General features: G+C 42.4%; 1 protein-coding gene across 1 annotated transcript in view; it reads left to right on the top strand.

The window, feature by feature from the left end:
- Window positions 1–15,264, top strand: part of LOC115163314 (FRAS1-related extracellular matrix protein 2-like) — a 96,768-nt gene that overhangs the window by 43,793 nt on the left and 37,711 nt on the right. The window contains exons 5-8 of the mRNA XM_029715092.1: window positions 2,474–2,620; window positions 8,315–8,545; window positions 14,396–14,521; window positions 14,688–14,939. Coding sequence (XP_029570952.1) covers window positions 2,474–2,620; window positions 8,315–8,545; window positions 14,396–14,521; window positions 14,688–14,939 — 756 coding nt within the window. The remainder of the gene's footprint in view (window positions 1–2,473; window positions 2,621–8,314; window positions 8,546–14,395; window positions 14,522–14,687; window positions 14,940–15,264) is intronic.

Consider the following 15,264-nt stretch of genomic DNA (forward strand, 5'->3'; position numbering starts at 1 on the left):
CACTTTGTTAACCTTCATCTTCCCTGTCAGTTCAGCTGTATCATTGTCATTTTCACGTTATTCTCTCGGTTCAGAAGAAGACAGGTAGAGGTTCATCAGGCAGCAGTGAGGTCTGAGTTGGTTCATTGGTTCATGATGAAGTCATGAGGTTTTTCCTCCTGCCACAGAGTCTTCTTGGCAGAATCAGATCTGATGAGTTTTGTCTCCTCTCCTCCTGGCCATGTTGTGGTTCAGTATAGTTTACTCCATGGTTTAGGCAGTGATGTCTGAGTTGGTTCATGATAAAGTTATGTTTTCTTCCACAGAGTCTTCTTGACAGAATCAGGATGTCTAATGAGTTTAGTTGTGAACAAAAAACTACAGTTTCTTCTTCTTCTATCTTCTTCTTCTGACCTCTACTGTTTGTTTGTTCTGCTGGACCTGGTATGACACACACGCACACACACAATAAAACAATAACGCCCTTGTGAATGTGTAGGTCTCACCCTCTCTTGAAAAAGAAAAGGCTACATAGCAGAGTGGTCGACTGGACATGACAGATTTACTGACCATGACAACTGGAGAGGGGAAGGGCAGAATGGAGGAGAGGAGAGAGAGAGAGAGAGGGAGGGAGGGGAGGCTCAGTGGGGGGAGGGGGAGGGCAGAATGGAGGCAGAGAGCACGAGAGAGAGAGCTTGAGAGAGTGTGCGAGAGAGAGAGAGAGAGAGAGTGATAGATAGATAGATAGATAGATAGATAGATAGATAGATAGATAGATAGATAGATAGATAGATAGATAGATAGATAGATAGATAGATAGATAGATAGAGAGAGAGAGAGAGAGAGAGAAAGGTAGGGTAGGCTCAGTGGGGGAAGGGGAGAACAGAATGGAGGCAGAGAGCACGAGAGAGAGAGTGCAAAAGAGAGAGAGAGAGCGAGAGAGCGAGAGAGAGAGAGAGGTTATGGCCTCAGTAGTGGAGCCAACCCCAGCTGTCTGTAAACCCAGAACAATACCCTCAGTATGTGTACAAAATGCACCTTATTCCCTATATAGTGCACTTATTTTGACCAGGGCCCATAGGGACTACTGCTGGTTTTCTGTTCGACCTAATAATGAATTGCACCCATCTGGTGTCCCAGGCCTAATTCAGTCCCTGATTAGAGGGGGAGAACAGAAAAAAAGCAGTGGAACTGGCTTTGATGTCCAAATGAGAATTTGAGGAATATAGGGGATAGGGTGCCATTCAGGACTCAGAATGAGACCCTCCTTGTGGTTTCTCTTTCATTCTTTCATTCCTCCCACCTCACATCTGCCAGCTGTCCAGCTGTACTGTTGAAACACCTGGGTCTGTCTCCCTCTTCATCCCTCCGTTCTCTTTTCTCTCTTCATCCTTCCTCTCCCTGAAATCCTCCATCTCCCTCCTCTCCATTTTCTCCCTTCATTCACTCCATTCCCGTCATCCCTCATTTCACACTGTTCTGTTTAGGCTGAGGGGCTTGGAGCCACTGTTATAACCCTGCTGTTAATGGCAATAGTGTGTGTGTGTGTGTGTGTGTGTGTGTGTGTGTGTGTGTGTGTGTGTGTGTGTGTGTGTGTGTGTGTGTGTGTGTGTGTGTGTGTGTGTGTGTGTGTAAGCGCCTACGTGCTATGACTTGTCATTTTGTGTGTGTTTGATGTCTGTGTGTGGTGTCGCTCTCTCTGTGGTCGATACGGTAACAGGCAGTGCTGTCCTCCAGGAATACAGAGCTTTGAATTCCACTTCAAACAGGACTGATAAAACAACCCTGACACACACACACACGAGCATGAACGTGCATGCATGCAAGCACACACACACACACACACACACACACACACACACACACACACACACACACACACACACACACACACACAGACTAACCTTTATCTCTTAATTACAATGATGCCGATTAGACCTTCTACTGCACTGATACCTCCCACTGAATATACTGGCAGGGAGGTTGTGTGTGGGTGTGTATGTGTGTGTGTGTGTCTGCTCATGCTTGTGTGTGTGTGTGGGCGCATGCATGTGCGTGTGTTTGTGCTGGTACTGATGCCTCCCAACCAATACAGGCAGGCAGCCTAGCTGTCCTACAGGCACCCATAAAACCACCAGGTAATTATTCTAATGAGAAGATGTTGAGATAGGATCATGTCCTGAAAACAAACAGCTTTTCCATTATAAATGTTTTGAAGTGCAAATAATGAGTTCAGAAACTCAAACGCTTCTGTTGTCTTTGCTGAATGAATTCCCTCTCATGTCGAACTTCATTTTTGCTGTTGTTGACTGTTGTTGTTTACAAACACAAACATCTACACAGAACAACACTAGCACTTGATATAATGTAATTTGTGGATTCTAATAAAGTTTTCCAAATGTGTGTGTGTGTGGTGGGGGGGTGGACACACATTATAAGACAGATTATTAAGTGATCCTCTCTGAGACTACTGATTCTATGTGTGTGTGTTTAGGAGGCAACAGGCTGAAGAACCAGGTGTTCAGGCTGAACTGGGCCTGGGTCTCCCTGGAGAAGGAGTACTATGTGGTGGACGAGGAGGCCAAGTACCTGGAGGTGGTCCTCAAACGACGAGGATACCTGGGAGAGACGTCCTTCGTCAGTGAGTCAAACTACCTTATTATACACATCCTTATACACATTGTCTGCGTCCCGAATGGCACTCTATTCCCATCAGAGTCAGGACATCCATAGACATCATCATGGCATCCTTGGCTCTATCCCTCCAGGGACGCTCCACAGCTTTTCAGCCTTTCATGTTCATGTAGCAGATGGCTGAGTTAGCCAACTGTCACTCCTGGTCCAATTCACATTTTCTAAAGGAAAGGGATGTTAATGGATGTCCTGACAGTAAACCTTAGTTTTATAACACAAAGTTTATACACAGGGTTTATAACAACAGTAAACCTTAGTTTTATAACACAAAGTTTATACACAGGGTTTATAACAACAGTAAACCTTAGTTTTATAACACAGTTTATACACAGGGTTTATAACAACAGTAAACCTTAGTTTTATAACACAGTTTATACACAGGGTTTATAACAACAGTAAACCTTAGTTTTATAACACAAAGTTTATACACAGGGTTTATAACAACAGTAAACCTTAGTTTTATAACACAACATTTATACACAGGGTTTATAACAACAGTAAACCTTAGTTTTATAACACAGTTTATACACAGGGTTTATAACAACAGTAAACCTTAGTTTTATAACACAGTTTATACACAGGGTTTATAACAACAGTAAACCTTAGTTTTATAACACAGTTTATACACAGGGTTTATAACAACAGTAAACCTTAGTTTTATAACACAGTTTATACACAGGGTTTATAACAGTAAACCTTAGTTTTATAACACAAAGTTTATACACAGGGTTTATAACAACAGTAAACCTTAGTTTTATAACACAAAGTTTATACACAGGGTTTATAACAACAGTAAACCTTAGTTTTAGAACACAAAGTTTATACACAGGGTTTATAACAAAGGTTTTATGGTTGACTACTACAAAAGTAGTGCACTCTATATGCCATTTGGGACATTGCCTTGGAGAAAAATAGAAGAGTGCCATTTGTCACAACCTTTCATCCCTGACCCTTCTCCTTGGGGCAGGATATACCCTTTTAGCCAACCCTCCTGGGGACAGCAAGGGCTCATGGGAGAGGTTACGCAGAGTTGGTAGTCGTCAGAAAGACGCCCGCTGTAACCGAGTTAGACGCCTCTCTCTGTGAACATTCCTTAAATTGTACTGTCCTGGACTGAATAGGGAGTAAACACAGTGCAACAAAAGATGGGACAGTAAACCTTAGTTTTATAACACAAAGTTTATACACAGGGTTTATAACATCAGTAAACCTTAGTTTTATAACACAGTTTATACACAGGGTTTATAACAACAGTAAACCTTAGTTTTATAACACAAAGTTTATACACAGGGTTTATAACAACAGTAAACCTTAGTTTTATAACACAGTTTATACACAGGGTTTATAACAACAGTAAACCTTAGTTTTATAACACAAAGTTTATGCACAGGGTTTATAACAACAGTAAACCTTAGTTTTATAACACAGTTTATACACAGGGTTTATAACAACAGTAAACCTTAGTTTTATAACACAAAGTTTATGCACAAGGTTTATAACAACAGTAAACCTAGTTTTATAACACAGTTTGTACACAGGGTTTATAACAACAGTAAACCTTAGTTTTATAAGACAGTTTATACACAGGGTTTATAACAACAGTAAACCTAGTTTTATAACACAAAGTTTATACACAGGGTTTATAACAACAGTAAACCTTAGTTTTATAACACAAAGTTTATACACAGGGTTTATAACAACAGTAAACCTTAGTTTTATAACACAAAGTTTATACACAGGGTTTATAACAACAGTAAACCTTAGTTTTATAACACAAAGTTTATACACAGGGTTTATAACAACAGTAAACCTAGTTTTATAACACAAAGTTTATACACAGGGTTTATAACAACAGTAAACCTTAGTTTTATAACACAAAGTTTATACACAGGGTTTATAACAACAGTAAACCTTAGTTTTATAACACACATTTTATACACAGGGTTTATAACAACAGTAAACCTTAGTTTTATAACACAAAGTTTATACACAGGGTTTATAACAACAGTAAACCTTAGTTTTAGAACACAAAGTTTATACACAGGGTTTATAACAACAGTAAACCTTAGTTTTATAAAACAGTTTATACACAGGGTTTATAACAACAGTAAACCTTAGTTTTATAACACAAAGTTTATACACAGGGTTTATAACAACAGTAAACCTTAGTTTTATAACACAGTTTATACACAGGGTTTATAACAACAGTAAACCTTAGTTTTATAACACAGTTTATACACAGGGTTTATAACAACAGTAAACCTTAGTTTTATAACCCAAAGTTTATACACAGGGTTTATAACAACAGTAAACCTTAGTTTTATAACACAGTTTATACACAGGGTTTATAACAACAGTAAACCTTAGTTTTATAACACAAAGTTTATACACAGGGTTTATAAAAACAGTAAACCTTAGTTTTATAACACAAAGTTTATACACAGGGTTTATAACAACAGTAAACCTAGTTTTATAACACAAAATTTATACACAGGGTTTATAACAACAGTAAACCTTAGTTTTATAACACAAAGTTTATACACAGGGTTTATAACAACAGTAAACCTTAGTTTTATAACACAAAGTTTATACACAGGGTTTATAACAACAGTAAACCTTAGTTTTATAACACAGTTTATACACAGGGTTTATAACAACAGTAAACCTAGTTTTATAACACAAAGTTTATACACAGGGTTTATAACAACAGTAAACCTTAGTTTTATAACACAAAGTTTATACACAGGGTTTATAACAACAGTAAACCTTAGTTTTATAACACAAAGTTTATACACAGGGTTTATAACAACAGTAAACCTTAGTTTTAGAACACAAAGTTTATACACAGGGTTTATAACAACAGTAAACCTTAGTTTTATAACACAAAGTTTATACACAGGGTTTATAACAACAGTAAACCTTAGTTTTATAACACAGTTTATACACAGGGTTTATAACAACAGTAAACCTTAGTTTTATAACACAGTTTATACACAGGGTTTATAACAACAGTAAACCTTAGTTTTATAACACAGTTTATACACAGGGTTTATAACAAAGGTTTATGGTTGACTACTACTGGCACCACTGGTATTGTTTTCATTGTTTTTGTCCAGAATCCTAATACGTTTGGGATGTCAATAAAGCTGTGCTAGTTCGAATAGCTGAAGTTTGAGGTCAGATCAGATGGGTTGGGTGAGTTGTCCCCAGCTGTGTCTCCCTGTGTATCTGCTAGCGTTGAGGCTGTGGTGTGTTACGTTGTTCCTGTGTGCATCTCAAATGGCCTGAAATATTCTCTATATAGTGCACTACTTTTGACCAGGGCCCATTGTTGGCCACAGGGCTCTGGACTAAAGTACAGTACTAAATAGGGAATAGGGTACCAATTGGGAAGCAGCCCTGTGTCTCTGCTAGCTAATGATCTCGCTCTCTCTCAGGGGAGTATGCAGATAATATGCAGATAATATGACCATTAGACTATCTCAAGGGTCTGCCCTCTTCAAGAGATAATTCAAGTTAAGGAACTGTTCTTGAAGAACACAAAGAAGAGGGTTCTATCCCGCTTCTAATGGGTTGACTGATTAGCATTTCTGATTACGAAGATAAATAACTCAATTCCATACTGTGGAAACTTCTGAAGCTGTTTTTAAAAAATATTAAAGATATTAGTATTTGAGAGTTCATGGATATATTTCTCAGACGAACATCATTGCATCAGTGAAATGTTCTGGCTCTCCAGCTGTGTGCTTATAGGAGGTTAGAACAGGACGGAACATGAGAAATGTGGTCTACGTCCCAAATGGCACACTATTCCCTAGGTAGTGCACTACTTTTAACCAGAGACCTATGGTAGGCCACTATAGAGGGAATAGGGTGCCATTAGGGACACAGAAACCCTCCAGAAGCACACACCACACACTGGCAGTCCTTTCTGCTCCTCAATGTGTTTAATGGATCTCAAACCTCAAAGGATGAAGGGAGATGGAAAGAGAAAGCCAAGCCTTCAGATGAACCAGACTCACAGTCAGTCTGACAGACCCACTATCCATCTGCCTTGGTACTGAGATGACACGCTGACTGATCTCAGGCCAGTGCTTCACACAGAGAGGAGACCGAGGATATCTGCTCCATCCCAGCCCTGCTTGCTGGCCTGCCAGAGCCAGCCCTGATCACAAGACCTAGAGTACAGCTGAAATGGCACCCTATTCCCTATATAGCGCACTACTTTTAACTGGACTCCTGGTTCTTTATTGGACGTTGTGAGTCATTCGGTAAAGTTGTGTGCATCACGGGAGGTGCTAGTATAGCAGCTATGTAGAGCTAGCCTGCTGCTATATAGGCTAATGCAAAAATGTCATAGTATTTAAACCCAGGCCTGCTGCTAGGCCTCAGAGCTGCTTCTGGGATCAGGGAGCTGTAGTCCTCCTTCTGCTGTGAGAGAGACCGAGCTTGGGTCCCAAATAGCATCCTATTCCCTATATAGTGCACTACTTTTAACCAGAACCCAAATAGGGCTCTGGTAAAATGTAGTGCATTATGTAGGGGATAGGGTCTCATTTTGGATTCAGACAGCGTTAGGGAGCCGCTTCTCTGCCTGCTCTTTGAAGACAGGTGATATATATTCCGGCTCTGTTGAGCTCATCCATGTTATCTATGAACACATGTCAGCAAGAACTGTAGCAGCCCCATGAACACGTACAGGGTACATTTCCCTTCTTGGTGTAGGCATATCAAAGCTCACTTCAAAGAATGAAATGGTAATTTTGGTCCAATACCCCAACTCATACATTTCTGCCTCCATCTGTGCACCGTTGAAGCTCTTTTAGTGTTATCTTCTCTCTTTCTCACTTGAATCTCTCGGTCTCTCTCTCTCTCTCTCTTGCTCTTTTATCTTTATCTAGGTTCTTAATTTATGTGTTTGTTTGTTGTTATTATTATTATTAATTCATTAATATTTTTGTTGGTCTATCTCAGAGCGAGCCAGCCAGTGAAGCTAGCTGGTTGTGTAGCTAGCTGAACAGCAGGAGTCCTGCCATCATCACCAGCCCTCGGTGACAGCAGGTCTGATCAAACAGCACTGGCACAAACTAGCACCAGCAAGCTGGGCAGGCTAGACTCAGTAGGCTGGGCAGTAACTACAATGTCGATCTACCAATACTTCTACACCACCTGCATAGACAACCTTGTTTTCAGTTGATTCTGCTTTACCCACAATATAGCTTAATTGTGTCAAGCTAATGTAGCTTGAAAGGAAGCAAAATGATCTCCCAATGTGGCATGGTAGGTAATTGACCTTGGTAAGATTGAATATGATTGAATATGTATTAGTGTCCTGTGTTCAGTCAGACCACTAGGGGCCAGATTGAAAGTGACGTCCTGATTACCATACTCCCTCCTCCTGGTCCACGTCAGGGCCATCTGCTAGCCGACACATCACAACTTCATCTAACACTGACTGCTTCTCTGACCCATCTCTGACTGGGCTCTGTTATTGACCGGTTATTAGATCTGGATGCTACCTTTTGATGTTATCTGGTTGAATTCCACATTATAAGAACAAATGTTTTATGGACAGTACATGTAATAATTTCCTCTTCCTCTATGTCCCCTCTCCCCTCTCCTCTCCTTCCTCCTCGCCCAGGCATCAGTACCAGAGATGGTACAGCGGAGAAGGATAAGGACTTCCGTGGTAAAGCCCAGAAGCAGGTCCAGTTTAACCCAGGTCAGACCATGGCCACATGGAGGGTGAGGATCCTGCAGGATGGAGTGTACGAGCAGTCTGAGACCTTCCAGATTGTTCTGTCAGAACCTGTCATGGCTGCCCTGGAGTTCCCTGACACAGCTACTGTGGAGATCCTCGACCCAGCTGATGGTATGTACTACAGGTCCATGATCCAGCTGATGGTATGTACTACAGGTCCATGTTCCAGAGTAGCTTGTTTAAACAGTCTTAACAGTGGTGTGTTCAAATGGCTCATGGTTTATAAGTCATTACTACAGGTAGGTTCTTCATCAGTCTTGGCAGAGATGATTGGTCTGAGTGTATCTCTATGGGAGAGGCAGGGTTTTATAGTAGGTGGGTGAGAACATCCAGGTCAGTGGATAACAAAACATGGACCTTCATTGTAATCAGAGTGCTGATATAAATACTATGCATGCCAGTCTCTCTTGGCTAAGAGTTGAGGAGAGACTGACTGTATCACTTCTTCTTTTTATAAGAAACATTAATGTGTTGAAAATCCCAAATTGTTTGCATAGTCAACTTACACACAGCTCTGACACACACACTTACCCCACTAGACATGCCACCAGGGGTCTTTTTTCCCCCCAAATCCAGAACAAATTCAAGAAAGTGTACAGTATTATATAGAGCCATTATTGCATGTAACTAAATTCCATCTCATATTGCTCAAATTAACAGCAAACCTGGTTTAAAAAAACAGATAAAGCAACACCTCACGGCACAACGCCTCTCCCCTATTTGACTTAGATAGTTTGTGTGTATGTACTGTATTGTTCCTTTACAAAGAAAATGTATGTAGTTCTGTCCTTGAGCTGTTCTTGTCTATTAATGTTCTGTATTATGTTTCATGTTTTGTGTGGACCCCAGGAAGAGTAGCTGCTGCTTTTACAACAGCTAATGGGGATCCTAATAAAATACCTAATACTTTCGTCAGCCTCATTAGTGTGTCCCATGTAAGTGAAGCTGCTCTCTGTTAGTGAAGCTGCTCTCTGTTAGTGAAGCTGCTCTCTGTTAGTGAAGCTGCTCTCTGTAAGTGAAGCTGCTCTCTGTTAGTGAAGCTGCTCTCTGTAAGTGAAGCTGCTCTTTGTTAGTGAAGCTGCTCTCTGTAAGTGAAGCTGCTCTCTGTTAGTGAAGCTGCTCTCTGTAAGTGAAGCTGCTCTCTGTTAGTGAAGCTGCTCTCTGTAAGTGAAGCTGCTCTCTGTAAGTGAAGCTGCTCTCTGTAAGTGAAGCTGCTCTCTGTTAGTGAAGCTGCTCTCTGTAAGTGAAGCTGCTCTCTGTTAGTGAAGCTGCTCTCTGTAAGTGAAGCTGCTCTCTGTTAGTGAAGCTGCTCTCTGTTAGTGAAGATTCTCTCTGTAAGTGAAGCTGCTCTCTGTTAGTGAAGCTGCTCTCTGTTAGTGAAGCTGCTCTCTGTAAGTGAAGCTGCTCTCTGTAAGTGAAGCTGCTCTCTGTAAGTGAAGCTGCTCTCTGTAAATGAAGCTGCTCTCTGTAAATGAAGCTGCTCTCTGTTGGTGAAGCTGCTCTCTGTAAGTGAAGCTGCTCTCTGTAAGTGAAGCTGCTCTCTGTAATTAAAGCTGCTCTCTGTTAGTGAAGCTGCTCTCTTTTAGTGAAGCTGCTCTCTGTAAGTGAAGCTGCTCTCTGTAAGTGAAGCTGCTCTCTTTTAGTGAAGCTGCTCTCTGTAAGTGAAGCTGCTCTCTGTAAGTGAAGCTGCTCTCTGTAAGTGAAGCTGCTCTCTGTTAGTGAAGCTGCTCTCTGTAAGTGAAGCTGCTCTCTGTAAGTGAAGCTGCTCTTTGTTAGTGAAGCTGCTCTCTGTTAGTGAAGCTGCTCTCTGTTAGTGAAGCTGCTCTTTGTAAGTGAAGCTGCTCTCTGTAAGTGAAGCTGCTCTTTGTTAGTGAAGCTGCTCTCTGTTAGTGAAGCTGCTCCTACCTCTTTTCAATCCCTGGCCTGGCTCCAGAGCCTGGGAATTTTGGAATAGTTACCCGAGTTTTGCAACCCCAGGTTAGATTTAGTGATCGGTAACACTGTAACAATAGTCCATATGGGAAGTTGTTTCCTCCAGAAAGGTAAATAAACAAGGTTAAATAAATAAATACAGTTAAATTGGGTATGGAGAATCCCAAGGTTAGGGTCAGACCCAGGGTATGGATGGAGAACACTAGACTGGAGCCTTCCCAGGCTTCTCATGTTGTTTACACAATGGTTGTGTCCCAAATGGCACCATATTCCCACTACATAGGGAATAGGGTGCTATTAGGGATGTACAGTAGTCAAAGTATCTAAATACAGTTCAGACAAACAGGGTTTTTAAAAACAGCAGCTAAGCCGTTCGTTCCCCTGTGATACTGTAGTTGGAAGGCTTGAGGGAGGGAATCTCTTGCATAATGTACATATAAATGATGCCTCTCCTCTACGTCCCCCTCTGGGGTCCCGCTGTGTGAGAGGAGGAATATTCTGTCAACAACTTACGTTGGTTAAAATGTATGGAGGATGGTATTGTTTGTCTCACAAAACACTCTAGTCCCTTGAGGGAAATTAAGATAACATGCAGCTATCAAGTCAAGTCAAATTGTATTAGTCACATGCGCCGAATACAACAGGTGGAGACCTTACAGTGAAAAAATTTAAATGGAGAAAAAACAACAACAAATAAAATAAATAATACAAAAATATAAAAAATATAAAAAAATGTTTATATAAGAAATGAAAGTAACAAATAATTAAAGAGCAGCAGTAAAATAACAATATCGAGGCTATATACATGGGGTACCGGTACAGAGTCAATGTGCGGGGGCACCGGTTAGTCGAGGTAATTGAGGTAATATGTACATGTAGGTGGAGTTAAAGTCACTATGCATAGATAATAAACAGAGTAGCAGCAGAGTAAAAGAGGGGTCTGGGTAGCCTTTCATTAGCTGTTCAGGAGTCTTATAGCTTGGGGGTAGAAGCTGTTAAGAAGCTTTTTGGACCTAGACCGGTAGCACTTGCCATGCGGTAGCAGAGAGAACTGTCTATGACTAGGGTGGCTGGAGTCTTTGACAATTTTTAGGGCCTTCCTCTGACACTCTGGTATAGAGGTCCTGGATGGCAGGAAGCTTGGCCCCAGTGATGTACTGGGCCGTACGCACTACACTCTGTAGTGCCTTGCGGTCGGAAGCTGAGTAGTTGCCATACCAGGCAGTGATGCAACCAGTCAGGATGCTCTCGATGGTGCAGCTGTAATATCAATATTATGATTTTGTCGTTACACATTAACATAGAATTTTGCTTCATGACCACAAATATGTATATTTACACATTAACATATCAAAATGCTATTTTAGATTTCCATGATTTCCCAGCTTCTCAGAATACGTCTCTGTCTCAAATGGCACCCTATTCCCTTTTTAGTGCACTACTTTAACCAGAGCCTTATGGGCCCAGGTAAAAAGGAGTGCTTTACATACAGAAGAGGGTACCATTTGGGACTTACATTACAGCTGACCCAGGTTCTAGCAGCTCCTTTAAATGTGAATCTCTTCAACTATCAGAAGAGTTCACATTTAGTCAGAGAGAGAGAGAGAGAGAGAGAGAGAGAGAGAGAGGAGAAGCTCTCCACATGAAGTCCTGTCATCCTTGGTAGGAGCTGGTATTAAGGGCTATAAGCTTGTAGGTTCTGTCAGCCTGAGTAGGAGCTGGTATTAAGGGCTATAAGCTTGTAGGTTCTGCCAGCCTGAGTAGGAGCTGGTATTAAGGGCTATAAGCTTGTAGGTTCTGCCAGCCTGAGTAGGAGCTGGTATTAAGGGCTATAAGCTTGTAGGTTCTGTCAGCCTGAGTAGGAGCTGGTATTAAGGGCTATAAGCTTGTAGGTTCTGTCAGCCTGAGTAGGAGCTGGTATTAAGGGCTATAAGCTTGTAGGTTCTGCCAGCCTGAGTAGGAGCTGGTATTAAGGGCTATAAGCTTGTAGGTTCTGTCAGCCTGAGTAGGAGCTGGTATTAAGGGCTATAAGCTTGTAGGTTCTGCCAGCCTGAGTAGGAGCTGGTATTAAGGGCTATAAGCTTGTAGGTTCTGCCAGCCTGAGTAGGAGCTGGTATTAAGGGCTATAAGCTTGTAGGTTCTGTCAGCCTGAGTAGGAGCTGGTATTAAGGGCTATAAGCTTGTAGGTTCTGTCAGCCTGAGAAGGAGCTGGTATTAAGGGCTATAAGCTTGTAGGTTCTGTCAGCCTGAGTAGGAGCTGGTATTAAGGGCTATAAGCTTGTAGGTTCTGTCAGCTTTGGTAGGAGCTGGTATTAAGGGCTATAAGCTTGTAGGTTCTGCCAGCCTGAGTAGGAGCTGGTATTAAGGGCTATAAGCTTGTAGGTTCTGTCAGCCTTGGTAGGAGCTGGTATTAAGGGCTATAAGCTTGTAGGTTCTGTCAGCCTGAGTAGGAGCTGGTATTAAGGGCTATAAGCTTGTAGGTTCTGCCAGCCTGAGTAGGAGCTGGTATTAAGGGCTATAAGCTTGTAGGTTCAGTCAGCCTGAGTAGGAGCTGGTATTAAGGGCTATAAGCTTGTAGGTTCTGTCAGCCTGAGCAGGAGCTGGTATTAAGGGCTATAAGCTTGTAGGTTCTGCCAGCCTGAGTAGGAGCTGGTATTAAGGGCTATAAGCTTGTAGGTTCTGCCAGCCTGAGTAGGAGCTGGTATTAAGGTCTATAAGCTTGTAGGTTCTGCCAGCCTGAATAGGAGCTGGTATTAAGGGCTATAAGCTTGTAGGTTCTGCCAGCCTGAGTAGGAGCTGGTATTAAGGGCTATAAGCTTGTAGGTTCTGTCAGCCTGAGTAGGAGGTAGAACATCTACTTATTTAGTCAAGACCGGGCTGGGACGGGCAGGGAGCCATTGGTCCAGTGTCCTGGTCAGTCAGTAATTGGTCAGGTGGGACTGTTGGGGGTTGTGAGAGTTCAGGCCCTGCTAGCACACTGGCACCTTATTAGCACAGATGACCAGATGCACATTTAGTGTAAAGAATAGGTTTTAAGAAGAAGCATAACAGTGATAGAGAGAATTATTGTAAACGTGTCTATGTGGGGTAGGTACTTAGTGTAGGCCTATGGGATGTAACTCAGGTCTAGTAACTTACAGTAGACACAGTCACGCTATGCAGAGTAAAGGAGGAGAGGAGATAAGGAGAGGAAAGGACAGGACAGGGGGAGTGAGTAACACAGACTGTAAAAAAAGACCAATGGTTTGAACAGGTCTCTGCTTGCTAACAGAATCAAGACACGTCAGGTTTATTATCCACGCCCACTTTAACTGTCCTTCTTCACATTCAAAGTCTACAGTACGGAAGCTGGACTTTTCCAATTAACAAGTCATTAAATGTATATGTATTCCCTGATTGGTCCCTGTGCGTCAGCTGTCAAATCAGAGAGGCTTATGGGTAGTTGTCTGTGCCAACCACTGATGTTAGTCATCATATCCTCTGTATGGATGCCAAATGATGCCCTTTTCCCAATATAGTGCCCTACTTTTGACCAGGGCCTACATAGGGCTCTGGTCAAAAGGAGTGTACTACTGTATATAGGAAATAGGGTGCCATTTGTGACCCAGACTATGTCTTCTGCCTCAGTTCACTGGGTCAACACATCCTTTATAGAACTCTGTCCTTAGAGAGGAGCCTGGACCAGAGCACCAGCAGCAACATATTGTAATAGACAGAAATGTTCAACACATTGTTGTACCCTCTTCTCATCAGCATGACTTCTGTATTAATGAAATAATTATGTACACAGTGAGAAGGATGTGATGGTTTATCTCTCTCTCTCTCTCACTCGCTCTCTCTCTCTGTCCCTCGCTCTCTCTCTCTCGCTCTTTCTCTATCTCTGTCCCCCCCTCTCTCTCTCTCTGTCCCCCCCCCCTCTCTCTCTCTCTCTCTCTCTCTCTCTCTCTCTCTCTGTCTCCCCCTCTCTCTCTCTCTCCCCCCGACTCACTCTCTCTCTCACCACCCCCTCGCTCTATTACCCCTCCCCAGAGTCGACAGTGTTTATCCCGTCTAAAGTCTACTCTATAGAGGAGGACATCGGGGAGCTGCTGATCCCAGTGCGCAGGAGTGGTGATGTCACACAGGAACTCATGGTCATCTGCTACACACAGCAAGGTACAGTCCACACAGACACACACAGACACACACACACACACACACACACACACACACACACACACACACACACACACACACACACACACACACACACACACACACACACACACACACACACACCTCCCTCTCTTCTCATCCATCTGTCCTTTCCTCTCTCCTACAGCCACAGCTACAGGGACCATCCCCTCTACAGTCCTGTCCTACTCTGACTACATATCCAGACCTGAGGAACACAACAGTGTCCTGCGCTTCGATAAGGGCGAGACGGAGAATTCCTGTCGTGTGGTGATCATAGATGACTCTCTGTATGAAGAGGAGGAGAGCTTCAACGTTACCCTCAGTATGCCCATGGGAGGCCGTCTGAGACAGGAGTACCACACTGCCAGGGTCACCATCCTACCTGACCTGGATGACGGTAAGATGGCCCTTCACTTTTCACCTTTGACCTTTCAAACCTCTCGCCTGGAAGACAGGATAATAGTTACCAGCTGAGGAAAGTGTTAATATCGCTCTTGAATAGACTAGGCTTGCGTCTCAAATGGCACCCTATTCCCTATGTAGGGCACTACTTTCGACCAGAGTAGTTCACTTTATAGGAAATAGGATGCCATTTGGGTCATTTATTTTTCACAATGTGAGAGTAAGAAAAAAAAGATTGCTCCTGTCCTGTCACCTCTGGCAGATTATGTTAAAACAACAATGTTAGCAGACGTGTTGGTATTTAATGTTGCTTATAAGCA

This window comes from Salmo trutta, chromosome 26 (genome assembly GCF_901001165.1).
Source record: "Salmo trutta chromosome 26, fSalTru1.1, whole genome shotgun sequence".
Taxonomy (NCBI): Eukaryota; Metazoa; Chordata; class Actinopteri; order Salmoniformes; family Salmonidae; genus Salmo; species Salmo trutta.